We start from the raw sequence: 14009 nt of genomic DNA, 5'->3' as shown, positions 1-14009 counted from the left end.
GCGACTCGTAAAATTTCGCGGTGGGCTTCCGTCCCCCTTCCTTTTCGGCTGCTGGGCGGCTGCGATGCGTCGGGAGCGAGCGCGACGGCCGTCGGATCACGGGTGGGCCGCCCCCGTGGACTCCAATCGTCTCCTGAGTCCTCTTGTTGGTAATTATGTTTTGGTGTCGGGGCCGAAATGGAATTTGGCTTCTGGAGCGGGGACGGTGAGCGGTGGTCGTCATGTCGTGCGATTGGCCGCGCACGGCGGCATGCGGCGCGTGCGACCTGCCCACCTCTGGGGGTAGCGGTGCGTCAGCGGCAAGGCGACTCGCGGCGCGGCTTCGGCGTGCGCGGAGGGGCCGTGTCCGTGTGTGACCAAGCGACGGGGGCGCCGACGCCGACGCCGACGCGGCGTGGCCACACCACAAGGGCGACGTGATGTGACGTGCCGCGTACCCGCATCCGGGTGTAAAGGTGGTCGCGTGCTGCAGCCGGCAGCGTGGAACGCATCAATGCGTATAGTAGAAAATATCAGGCAGCGAGAGCTGCCGGCATGTCAACGACAGTTCACTAAAGACAAGGATTGGGCGATGGAGCCGTCAGCTGAACTTTTCTAGAGTGTGCGACGGGGCAGTCGCGCACCACCATCGCCTCCATCCCATCTGAGCATCGAGCCAAGACGTAGGGCACCAAGGTGACGAGGACACGGCATGATCGGCCATGGCCATCTCTCATGACCATGAGGCAGTCCCCATCACACACAAGAACATCAGAAACATGGTCGGAAGGCCTGAAGGCCAGACGCACAGAGCTGCACGGCGTGGCCACGGGAAGATGGAAATTCAATGCGCGGGCAGCGCCCAGCTTGGCCTCCACAGCCCACCGCCAGTCCAACGTATAGCCAAATATGACCACAACCACCGAGAATAAAACTATCATATTCACATGCGCGTCACAAACGTCAGTATACCTCCATATGACATTTCATATGAACACTTAATTATATTTTTGTACATTTGGTACCTTTCATGCCTGCAGTGCTCTTTACAAGCTCAAATTGGAAACAAATTCGGACGACGCGGGACAAACGCCAGTATATCTCCATATGACATTTTATATGAGCAGTTCATTATATTTTTGTACATTTGGTTCCGTTCATGCCTACAGTGTTATTTACAAGCTCAAATTGGTAAACTAGAGAGCACTACAACATCACACAAGAGTTAAGAAATCTGGTTGCTTTTGACAGCAACCACTACAGGTTTGAACCTTGACCCACGTCTTTGGAGAGGCATGCTGGTGGCTACAATTCTCAAAGGGCTCAAAAACAATGATGACATTGAAGCCATGTTAGCATGAAAAGCAAGTAACAGCGTCAAAACAGCAATGGTAGCATCAACAACTGCTTTGATAATAACATTACTAAAATACCATGTGAATAACAGAAAAAAAAAAACAATGGAAATTATGCCCTTCAGATGGTCAAATTGATATGGACTAATGGTGCAGCCTTACAAAGTTACAATTCCAAAAAAAAAACTTATTGTGATTCCAAAATATCTTTATGTTGAATACTTAACTAAATAGTTAGACTAAACTGTGTTAGATCCTTGGGTTTGCTCCAGCAAGAGGGGAAAAATTCAAGACCCTTCAACTCAGAATTTGAATGGAATATTCTTGTACTTAATCCTGTGCCTACTGTTTTTCAAGAAAAATATTTCCATGCCACGCTGCTTTCAGACCTATCATCCTTGCCCCCATCAAGGAAAAATAATCTCCTTGCCCTTTTTTCAAATGAGCACCAAACCAGGCAGCACCAGCAGGTGCTGATTCCCACACATTCTGGCCCCCAGTAATCAAACTCATTGATGCCATTGCATAAAGTATTCCTTCTGTGCACATTTGGCAATCAACAGTTCTGCTAGATCTAATACCATCATCATTTTCCCTCATGAAGTCCTATTCCAGTAACTACTAACACATAAGTAACAAATAATGGCCCTCAAAGTACATCGATAAGCTCACAAAAATGTGTTTCTGAATACTGCAAAAGCCATCTCAGAGCAGCCTCTTCATGAAACTACATATTGATCTTTCATCCTACTCAGTGTCATCACTAGGTTATCTCCAAAAACCAATTCCAAGGACGAAATTGTCTCTGACAGTCTGACCTCAGGATCCAATAGCGTTATTATCCCTAGCTCAATTGATCAAGTAAATCCAAAGTTAGTGCATGAGGTTTCCTTGTTAAACCTCACAGAAGGATGACACCAGAAGTTATAAGTTAAGCTCAGGTTTAAGCTCTCTGCGGCCTGTATAGCTGGGGTATTGATATTACTAGTCATCTTTCAGCTACTTTGCAGGATGCCGAGCAGAATTAGTCACTGTCAAAACACAGCAACAAAGCACGCCTTTTTTCTTCAACTTATATAAAGTTGGCGAAGTAAGTTATCATTTGGTAAAAATGATCCACAAAACAAACATGCTATCACAAATTAGACCGATAAGACATATCACACATATGGTGGGTTTAAAGACTAAGTGTGAGGATATTGAGCTACATGTTTGGTCCAAACTATGTTATGAAATTATGTCATAGAAATTAATGGTGTCAGACAAATCATACTTTTTCTGTAACTTGACCAGTCAGTGTGTTACGCCTCCAGCAAGATTCTTGAAAGCTTGCAATCATCCAAAACCCATTAATCTCAAAATTGTTAGTAATCCATACTCCATAAAGCAGTTCAAAGGAATTTCATAAATGGTGGGTGATCAAACCAGGGTGGTGTTCAATACTGGCACTGCTTGTTAAATTTACCTGATGCCTTGTGCTCTATATAGTCATAGTATTGCAAGGCTATACTCAATTTCAAATGTCCTTTTGCTTCAAGTTCTGTTATCTTAAACTTTGGAGAAGCCAAAGTAACTGCTTGGGGAAATTTTTGCCACACAAGCGGTTTCTCTCAAATTTTGGCAACCGATAAAACCATTTGTACCTGGAATGCAACATAGGAGTCCAGAATTTAAGTCTGACCAATCAACATTCTGTCTTGGCAATTATTGATCCTCTAGAGAAGAGAAGGGAAGGTTTTCAGAAACTAACAGCCTTACAAGAAGCACTCCTTGTAAAGCTTCTTTTGTAAGCCTGATCTTTGCCAGCACATCACAAGATGTAATCCCCAAATACCTTGAATTGCAGAAACTACCTCAAAGAACACTCCATTTCTGTCTCAATAACGTTATAGAAACACTGGAAGTAAACATGTCGAAACACTTAAAACACCATATCTGGCTCTTATGTTCATAACTCTTGACCAGATAAAGCAAATCCTTACATTACATAAACAAGCCAGAACATCCTCAGGACTACTGCTTCAACCAACTCGATGGTCTGGCTTCGTTGAAATGTCTTATTTGAAAACATTGCCTCACTTGGGTGCTTGGCACTTCTTTTCCAGATCTGTAGGGCTTAAATCAAGGAGCTCCATAAAATGCTGGGCCTACACCAACGTCCTATGATGCCAAATCTGTTCCACAAAGACGAGGTGATGCCAAATCTGTGTAATTAAAGTAGTTTATGGTTCTGGACTTCCCGCATCTTTGATACACAAGGGGAAACATTTCTCATCCCCAACAATAGCACCATGATGTGTGCATGTGTGATAGAGATGAGGGACGGTACAAATAATTTAAGCATGATGAAACAAACTTCGGGAAAGGCGGAAAGATTTGATTTTGCACCTTAGTAATATGAACTGGAACCGCTACCTCCATAGTAGCCACCACTGCTGCTACCCAAATTGCGGCCCGAGGAGTAAAGCGAAGAATATGAACTCCCACCAACCTGCCCAAATGCAAAATTCAAATGAACTCAGGAATCCCAAATAAAAAGTTAGTAGTAGAATTGGATGTATTTCATACTCACATCAGATCCACGAGACCCATAGCTACCACTGTAACTCGGTGGGTACATACCACCAGCATCAGCACTGCTAGCAGAACCTGCAAGAGTAGAATGAAAATTGACATTATGAAAATTAAAATAAGAGCATGGCTAAAGGTGCCCTAAAAAATAACAGAGCTTCAAAGACTATATACCTCCATAACTCATGCTATGACGGCTGCTGCCATATGCTGAATCATGACCAGGGATAGATCGGCTGCTGCTATATCCCGCATGTGGTCGTCCAGGCCTATGAGGATAAAATGTAGCATGTTGAATAGAATAAATGATTAGGCGAAAAAGAAAAGAAAAGACTTCGGTCTCGAGTCCACCAACCTCTCGCTATACGCATCTCCATACCGAGCACTGCTGCCAATGTCATAGTCTAAGCGTGCCTTGGACTGACGAACACCAATTTCTTGATACCGAGGCGCGTCATCCTTGACAGAACATTAAAATGATTAAGTTGATTTGAGAACCAAACTTCAAGGCCTGGGCATTTTTAAACAAATAAACCGCACTCACCAAATCTGCATATGGACGCTTTGATCCAGAAATGGTGTCATAATCACGGCCACGGCCCTCCCTATAGGCCGGTAAAGGCCGGTCAAACTTCCCCCCATAACTATCATCAGCATAAGCTCGTCTATCAGAAAGACGCGGGGCACTATGAGGACCTAGGTCTGAATAACCTGATCCCCGGGGTGAATAATCATCCCTCAAAGAGGGACGTCTATCAACTGGAACTCTAGAGCTGTAATCAATCGTAGCTCTGCTCCTTGAAGGAGGAAGTTCATCACGCCTCCCATATTCTCTCCTTGGACTTCTCTTCGGATAAACTGGAGCTGTACATAAACAAATTGTGGGAGAAGTGAGACAACTATAATACATTGCCCTGAAAAACAAATGATTCAGTTGCATATAAGGCCTGCAAACCTGGGGGCCTCCTGTCATAAGCTCTCTCTGGAGGAGGTAAACGCCTAGCTCTATCCGGCATTGACATAACAGGACTCCTATCTCTAATATCTATGGGCCGCTTCAATGGATGGCTCCTGAGGGGTGGTAAGCGACTAACAGCAGGTCGAACAAGACGTGGCGGAGGCCTGCGAGGTGGAGGAGCACGAGCATACGGTAAACGGCCACCTCGTGGGGCACCATGCCCGACTCTAAAATTTCCTCTCAATCCATGCTTCATTCTAGGTGGTCTCTGTAGTGGCCGCGACAGTCTAGCCCTTACTTTTGCCTGAATCGGGAAATTGCAATCATTACAAAAAAAAACTTGCACAATGACATAATATATATTTATATGGACACTGCAAATATAGTTGCAATTTGTAAAACACACCTTGTGATCACCTTCACCAATCTCAGAGTTACTTATCCCTTCAGCACAAGCAACAGCATTATCATGCGTATCAAATGTAACAAACCCAAAATCCTTTCTCTTGGCAGCTGGCATGTTTCGAGCAAGTTCGACTTTCTCAATAGCTCCATACTTTTTGAGATATTTCTTAACACGGTCTTCATCCCATGAGGGAGGAAGGCCATCAAGAAATACAGTTCTGACCTGAATCATAAATAACATAAATCAGGATGCAACAACTTTAAAGTTTAAACAGATCAGGTAGATACATAGAAACTATTGGGTACACGTGTTAATGGGCAATTCATGATTGATTTTTAAGTTATAATTACTGTACAAAATAAGTAGTCACCTGTGCCATTATTTCGTCAGCGACTTGAGGGTAGGAATCAGCAAAGGAAACCTTTGCACTACGATCAACTCCAAAGACTACATCCCTCTTCTGCAATAACCTGAAAGCATCCATTGACTCAGGTCGAGTAGAAAACTCAAGCAAGGCATAGCCACGATTCATCCCAGGATTGTTAGTATCCTCAACCAGTAGTAAGTCGTCAAAACTTTCAACTCCATAACTCTTCAGTTTATCCTTCAACTGCAAAAGCCAAAACAAGTTATTTCTTCAGTGAAGAAGCAAATGAAAATCACAAAAACAAATCTCAATTGTCATACATGTTCTTTTGTCCATGTTTTACAGATATTGCCGACAAAGAGTGTATCATTGTCATGACTTGGAGCAACGCCACATTGTTTACCCCGCACCTGGAGTATATATTAAATAAAACATGTAAGCCATTTGTGAAAAGGATACAGAAACATAAAATAGTCAATCTTAAGACCAACCAGTGGATTCTTTAGCTCTGAAACAGCACGCCTTGCTTGCTCTACAGTTGCATATCGCAGGAAGGCAAAGCCTTTATTCTTCTTTGTGACAGGGTTCATCATCAGACGAACTTCAGTGATCTCACCAACTTCACCAAAAACCTTCCTAAGGTCATTTTCTGTTGCATCTTTATCCAGCCCACCAACAAAAACTTCAAACTCCTTCCGCTTGCGGTGCTCTTTGACCATTTCATTATGTTCTTCATCATCCACATCCACATGATGTTCTTCGTCAGCATTTTCGTATCCCTCCCCCTCCCCATCATCACCACCTTCATCAAGTTCCTCATCCACCATATCTGTCTCCACTTCAACCACATCTTCAGTATACTCCACCTCTTCATCACCATCCTCGTATTGCTCCTCATACTGCTCCAAATCTTTCTCATCGTAGTCTACAGCAGCCTCCTCTTCATATTCTGGTTCATCCTCAAACTCCAGCCGTTCGCCTTTGTCCTCTTCTTCATATGTTTCTTTTGCAACTCCGTCATCTAAAAATTTGAGCATAAGACACACCCCCATCAGCTTATTTTAAGATAAAACAGTGAACAATATCTGACCCATATAGAGCAGAGCCCATCAGCCATAATTACAACAAACACATAATCTTCTTTGTTCTATTTCAAACTAAGTAAAACCTATAGTAGTCTTTGTCAAAACAGAATGCCAAATGGCCACAGGCATCAAAATAAATATCCTGGGCTTGTCATCAATAGAATGGCCAAAATATATGTTCATGTTCCACCAAGTATAATAGGGATTATTGCATAATACAACCGCCATGCTACAACTAATAATCTAAATCTCTGAGGCCGCAGGACAGATCACAGCAGAAGTCCACGACCTATGCACGAAATAGGAGCAGAAACAATACCTTCGCCCCGGTTGGCACCGTTGGCCGCGGCATCGGAGCCTTTCTCCTCCACCACCAGCTGTTGCGGCAGCAGAGGCGAGGGCTGCCGCTTCGGCTCCTCCACCACCTTCGGGGCCTCCTCGGCGACCTTCACCTCCTCAGAAGGCGCCGCCTTCATCTCCTCCACAGCCGGCGCCTCCTCCGCAGCAGCCTGCGCCCTCCCCATCCGGCCCCTCGCCCCCGGCGCCTTCCTCGCGGCGGCAGCGCCACCCCTCTTAGACTTCGGCGGCATCTCCCACGTCACAGCAGACCAAAGGGGAAGAGATCACCTGGACACCACGAAAAAACACAGATTTAGGGGAACCAGAGCCCGAATCTGGGTGCCGAGGGTGGAATCGTGGGGGCGTACCTGGTCCTGGTGCACTCGCGGATCGAATTGGGAGGCAGGCGAAACCCTAGCGCCGGAGGCGAAAGGTGCGGCTTTGGATTGCGGTGACCTGACACGGAGACCTGGCGACCTGGAGTGGCCTACGTATTTTTTCCGCGGGGAGAATCGCGTTCTTATCAAATTGGGCTAATTAGGGCGTGTTTAGTTCCTTGAATTTAGGAACTTGAGCTATTGTAGCACTTTTATTTTTATTTAGTAATTAGTGTTTAATCATGAACTAATTAGGCTTAAAACGTTTGTCTCGCAATTTTCAACTAAATTGTGTAATTAGTTTTTTTCGTCTATATTTAATGCCTCATGCACGTATCGCAAGATTCGATGTGATGGCTACTGTAGTACTTTTTTGAAAATTTGGATGAAAACTAAACACGCGCTTAGCAACACGTTCGTTTCGTCGCAAATGATATGGACGAGAGAAAAATAATGTTCTAGCTTATAATCTAGGATCATATACAAGCAAACATGCTGGGCTAGGGCCTCAAAGAAAGCCTGGAGTACTTGTTTGGCTAGACAAGTTATAAGATAGTTCATTTGATTGGAAGCATGTGCCTAGAAAAGCTAATAAAAGATACATTATATATTTAAAAGCTAATAAAAAGTATAATACCATATTTAAACTTACATGGTTATGGTTATAAATAATAATAAATAAATAAAAGCATCCATATTTTCTCAATTAATAATATATTTGAAATTACAATTACAAATAAAGTTAATAGATTTCCTAGCTATTTAAAAAATGTTATAAGGAAAGAACGTATGAGAAAGAAAGATAATTATAATTATACTGCACACATTATGCTAATTTTAACGTGAACATGATCAACCGAGGAGAGAAAGACTAGAAAATATAAAATATACAAAAAGTTTTTACACATGGCTGTGAAAAAAGAAATAGAATATGCCTGAGAAATTTAATAAAAAAGAAATATTTTCTTCTATATAAAACTTCAGCATCATTCGAGTAATATATATTATTATAATACAAAATAATATAAATAAAACCTTTAATAAAGTAATATAAAATATAAATAATTTAATATTTTATTTTCCTAATAATTCATTCATATGATTAAGGAATAAACAGAATAAAATGTACTAAATGTATCTCGGTTGCACCTATCACAGACAGTGGCGGATGCACGATGCGGGATAAGGGGGGGCTAAAACAATGGAGATGTTGATTTGCATGAAAATTTAATGATAAAATCAAGCTTTTGCTACAGTGATTAGGCTTGAAATCAAGAAATTAGAGGAGCTGGAGCCCCCCAGCCCCCCTTTGGATCCGCCGCCGATCACAGATAAACAATAGGAAATAGAAATAAGAGTCTCACTCGTTTCATCAAGGAACTATAGCGTACAGCAAAGTAATAATATAAATAAAGGAGAAAAAAGCACTGATAAGACAGCACTACAGTAGCCCACCCAGGCAACATCGACGCTACACCCGGGCGCTTGTTTTCGGTCGCATGGCTGAGGCAGCCCCTGCCTGACCCAGTCAGCTATCCAGGGTCCCAACCAAATGGAGCTCAGGCAGCACCCAGGCACCTCCTCACCCAAGCAAATTTGGTCCAGGCTTTAAACCAAACGAGCCCTTAGTTACGAATTTGCTAACAGGTCATCATGGTCTCGCGTTGACCGCTTCCCGCGGGACAGAGGTCGTTCTGGTCTTCTCCGATTTCGATGGAAATATGGTTTTGCGTGTACTCCTGTGTCGGTACTCCCCCGTACCCGAAATTAAAGTCGTTTTATATACCAGGCCAGAATTGCTATTTAATTTGTATATATAAGCATTTAGTAGCTGAAATAATTCCTGACGTGGTTTTACGTATCTTAGTGTGAGACAAGTTTTAGGGGGTGTTCAGAAGTGCTCCACGAACTCCATCGTAGAGCAGCTCAAAAAAAACTAGAGTTTGCCCACTCTTTTTCTTCGAACAGAGTGCATAGAGCTCAAACCGTTTGGCTAAAAAAACATGGAGCGAAACTAAAAAAAATGTGAAGCAGAGCGGTCTCAAACACCCCTTTAACCGGCCTGTGGACGCGAACACCCCGTCGCTTTGGTTCCCTCGCGCCGCTTCACGAGGGGAAATAAAATCGCGCCCCTTCTGTTGTCATCTCCATATCCCCTCCGCTCCCCCATGCTTCCTTGCTCGCTCCACGCATGGCCGATCAGCGACAACACTGGTGGCATCGTGGAGACAGCTGGCATGCTGCACCAAGTCTGGGAGCAGACGGACGCGCTCGCAGCCGGCGACATCGTAGAGATGGCTGGCATGCCGCACTGGGTCTGGGAACAGACGAAAGCGCTCGACGGCGCCATGCTCCCTTAGGGCTCGTTTGGATTGCAGGAAAATCAAAGGAAATCCAAAGGAATACACTTCCAGCGTTTTGCTGACGTCAGGGGGCGTTTGGATTGGAGGAATGAACATTCCTGTTCCTCCGGAAAGGCTCCCATCCCTTCACAAAACACAGGAACAAAAACATCCACTACAACCCAAAGTTTTGGCGGATGCCCGAGGTGAGACGGATGTACACGCCGAAAAACAGGGATTAAAGAAGCTGAAGGAAGCAAACTCTTTCATATAATCATATCCACCGGCATCAAAGTAAGATCTGCATGGATACAAAGAACATCGCACCATGGCCCTGACTGGTGACAAGCCGGTGACATCGCTGTGCAGTGATGGCGCGGCGGGCGGCAGGCGCGGCGGCGGCGTGCTAGCGAGCGACGGCGGTATGCACGGCAGGCGTGAGCGGCGGCGTGGTATGCAGAGGAGAGCGCATTCGAGAAGATGAGTAGTAAAAGAGATAAGAAGGCAGGGGAGATAAGAACCAGTGGGCCCTGCGCTGTATGAATTTATCTAAATGGAATTGGTCCATGGGCCCGTGCGTCACATGCCTCCTGGGCTGGATAATCTACTCAACAGCTCGTCCAATTAAGTCTTAATAATAGCTTGTATCATTCAAGGTCTATGTTAAAGGAAACGGTTAATGATCCTCTTACTATTGATTCTGGATTAATATATATCATCTCATTCCTGCGTTCCAAACACCATTCATATAGAATTCCTACGGTTTTCCAATCCTCTGTTTTGCCCATACGTTCTTTTCCCATTCCTGCGTTTTTTTCCTTTCCTCTGTTTTGCAATCCTCCGTTTCAAACAGGCCCTTATTGGTTCTTGACACGAACCCCCAGGCCTCACCGTGTCGGACTACGCCACCTACGTCAAGATCTCCACCTATGCCTCGAGCCGGACTCAACACGTCGCAGGACATCGTGTCGTCGGACGACGTCTCGGTGGAGGACTCTGTCGCGTCGAATGATGATATCTCGGCAGGAGACGTCATGCCGGCAGACCCTGTCGCGTCCGTAGTATTGTCAGGGATTATGAAATCAATGCACAAATGAGGCCTTGTTTAGATTGCAAGTTTTTTCACTCTCTCTCCATCACATCAAATTTTTGGACACATGCATGGAGTATTAAATGTAGATAAAAATAACTAATTACATAGTTTGATTGTAAATTACGAGACGAATCTTTTGAGCCTAGTTAGGCCATGATTGGACAATAATTGTCAAATACAAACGAAAGTGCTACAGTGCCAAATACTGATTTCTAACCCCAATCTAAACAAGGCCTGAAAAAGAAAGAAGCAAGTAGTAACCCATACGTCGAATCAAATGAGCGCCAAAAGAAAAAAAAATCGAGCGACTGAACAGATCGATCCTAAATTCACGGCATGCGAGCCCCAAAGGGGAAAAATCCATCTACGCGTGCCATACAAGGGCACACGCGAGCACAAGAAAAATCGAGCGACAGTGAACAAATCGATCCTAAATTCATGCCATGTGAGCGCCAAAGGGGAAAACCATCTACGCGTGCCATGCAAGCGCAGGTGCGAGCACCAAAGGGAAAAAAACAAAGTGCCATGCAAAAGGATTGGGGAAATTTATGCGTGCCATGCAAAGTTACCGTGTCAACGAGGGATCAAACATTGATCCTCTTGCCTCGGGCCTCGCTGCGCTAACCACTCGAGCTGTGGAGTAAAAAGAGATCTCAAGAAAGGAAAATAATAAGTTGATAATTGCATCGATACATCAGGTTTAGAATATGTTTTCTTCCATACCAGACCAACAAAAGGTCATCCATCAGTATATAGACATGTCATCTTGACCAACAAAAAGTATTCAAAATAGAGAATTTGCATACTACGTGTGCATGTTGAAAACAAACAAAATAAACATATGAACACATCACAAATTGCTTTAAGCTCATAAGCTAAACTTTCTCTTTCTCCTAGCACTCGTTGCAGAGCTTGGAGAAGCCCTTTTTTTTGCTTCTTGTGCCCATGGCAAGACTGTTGAGAGGTATAGGCATCAACTTATTTTTTTTTATCTTTTGGTTCTTCATTGACCTCAGCCTACTTCTTCCATTTAGTATTGGTTGCAACCGCTTGTTTGTTTCCTTTAGCCTTGGTTGCAGCACATGTTTTTCTGCCTTTTAGGCTTGATTGCAACAACTATGTGATCAACATTTTGTTGTCATGAGATGGTAGCTAATAGAAATTTTGTCATGTTGATTAGAACCATTCCTTGACTTGCACCTGACAATATGAGGCATCATGCATGCGAGAAGAGTAAATAACAATTACAACTCTAAATTTCTCTATCATATATTCAAATTTATGTTTGATAGCATGTTGGGCAAGTGCCAACTTAAAACTCATCAATATTAGGATATGTGCTACCCGCTACTATTGGTGGGTCTTCTACATCGCTAGGATCTTGCTCGTGCATTACAACGGGAAAAAGATAATGCTACAAGAACTTAACTTTAAATATGTCTTGTGCTATTAATAATAATATTTTCAGTGTGATGTAAGTAACTTTCCACTTATAGTCATCAATATTACATGACTTTTTCACGAACGTGATTTAAGTTTTTATGTTAACAAATATAAACATCAATTTTTTATTAGTACAATGAAATTATAGTATAGATAATCATTGGTGAAATGAGTTATAAGCTCATTTCTCGAACAACATGACGGGCAACTACTATAGAAAGGTATCTTATGCACCTTTCAAGCTCAGTATGACATTAACTCCTATCATTAAAAATAGTATCAATATGTGTTTCTTCAAATAAGTTTGTTATGAAAGTATATTCCATGTCATGAATATTAGTACTTTTGTATATATTTCTTAAACTTCATAAAAGTTTGACTTCTTGATAAGTAAGATGTGTACTTATTTTACGACAGAGGATATAGGCATACTCTCAATCTAGCTCCGATCGACAAAAATAGCTTCCCTTTCGATGCAAAGGCAAGTAGAGTGTTTGACTCTTTCTGTGGGTGGATAGGGAAAAGCCGTGCTAGATGTGCTAAAGTGGTTACCTCTGTCAGCGAGTTGGAACATGGCACAAAATCAATGTAGACGATGCTTTTTGACGAGGAATTGGGTGAAGCGAACATCAAATATTTTGGAACTAAACAAGACATGTACAAGTGTCATCTTCAGTGGCGTAGCCACAGGGTATGCCGGGTGAAAGGATCAAGATGCCCAAGAGGGAGAGTGAATTGGGCTAATTCTAAATTTCTTTGAAATAATTAAGTCCTACGGTTAGCCCAATTAACCCCTTGTGCCTAAAAAGTGTTTCTATTGATCTACCGCACAAAAGTTTAGCAACCTATGTTCTAATCCTACTCTAGCATGGCAATTCTATCAATGTAAATGACAAGAATTGAATTGCTCAAAGTAAATGTACAAAGTAAAGAGAGAAGGAGGAACGCGGCGATGTTTTGCTGAGGTATCGGAGAGTCGCTACTCCCCACTAGTCCTCGTTGGAGCACCCATGTAAGGGTGTAGCTCCCCCTTGATCCGCGCAAGAATCAAGTGCTCTCTACGGGTTGATTCTCTAACACTCCGCCGTAGTGAATCACCCACAACCGCTCACAACTTGAGTTGGGTCATCCACAAGCTCCGTCGGATAATCACCAAACTCCTAATTACCACCAAGCCATCTAGGTAATGGCGATCACCAAGAGTAACAAGCATGAACTCTCACTTGACCACGACAAGCCTAATAAGAAGGGTGGATGCACACTTTGCTACTCTTGCTTTCACTAATGAGGGCTCTCTTTGGGATTCTTAAATCTCAATCACCTCACTAGGACCTTACTCTTCTTGGCATTCTCAACGGTGTTTCTCAGCTGTTGAAATAAGCAAAAGTACCCTCCCACATGAATGGAGAAGTATTTATAACCTTGGTTGAAAAACAAACCGTTATGTGCCTCTGTGGGGTGATCGGACGCTCCGGTCAATTCTCCCCGAACATCCAGTGTTTAAGTTATCATCGGACACCGGACAGCGTCCGGTCATGATTTTCCCTCTCTAGAACCTTACTGAAGTCGATCGGACGCTGGCACCCAGTGGCCGGTCACTCATCTCTCAGCGTCCGGTCGCGTCCAAACAATTTCACCTTGATCAAATGAACTGACCGAACTCTGTGCCAGTGTCCGATCACTCCGAAACTAGC

At 43.4% G+C, this 14009-nt stretch overlaps 1 protein-coding gene across 2 annotated transcripts; it reads right to left on the bottom strand.

The window, feature by feature from the left end:
* Positions 1-3174: 3174 nt before the first annotated feature.
* LOC136491243 (uncharacterized) lies at positions 3175-7558 on the bottom strand. 2 transcript variants are annotated; one of them, XM_066487491.1, is made up of 13 exons: positions 7429-7558; positions 7041-7348; positions 6128-6657; positions 5957-6046; positions 5640-5879; positions 5270-5491; positions 4861-5167; positions 4450-4769; positions 4261-4364; positions 4080-4174; positions 3907-3983; positions 3723-3825; positions 3175-3538 (listed from the first exon to the last, which is right to left on the bottom strand). In XM_066487491.1, the coding sequence occupies exons 2-12, from the start codon at positions 7309-7311 to the stop codon at positions 3724-3726; spliced, it is 2358 nt and encodes a 785-aa protein (XP_066343588.1). In that variant the 5' UTR covers positions 7312-7348; positions 7429-7558; the 3' UTR covers positions 3175-3538; position 3723. The 2 variants fall into 2 exon arrangements, with proteins under 2 accessions (XP_066343588.1, XP_066343587.1); XM_066487490.1 differs by having other exon boundaries at positions 3175-3508.
* Between the last annotated feature and the right edge of the window lie 6451 nt (positions 7559-14009).

Source organism: Miscanthus floridulus, chromosome 11, assembly GCF_019320115.1.
Source record: "Miscanthus floridulus cultivar M001 chromosome 11, ASM1932011v1, whole genome shotgun sequence".
Taxonomy (NCBI): Eukaryota; Viridiplantae; Streptophyta; class Magnoliopsida; order Poales; family Poaceae; genus Miscanthus; species Miscanthus floridulus.
Note: the sequence above shows the minus strand (reverse complement) of the source record. Positions and strands in the feature narration are given on the sequence as shown.

Coding starts and splice junctions, on each gene's coding strand:
- LOC136491243 (XM_066487491.1), bottom strand. CDS start 7,311: ATGCCGCCGAAGTCTAAGAGGGGTGGCGCTGCCGCCGCGAGGAAGGCG. Junction 5,880..5,956: donor AAACATGGACAAAAGAACAT/GTATGACAATTG, acceptor TGGCTTTTGCAG/TTGAAGGATAAACTGAAGAG. Junction 4,365..4,449: donor AGCGTCCATATGCAGATTTG/GTGAGTGCGGTT, acceptor TGTTCTGTCAAG/GATGACGCGCCTCGGTATCA.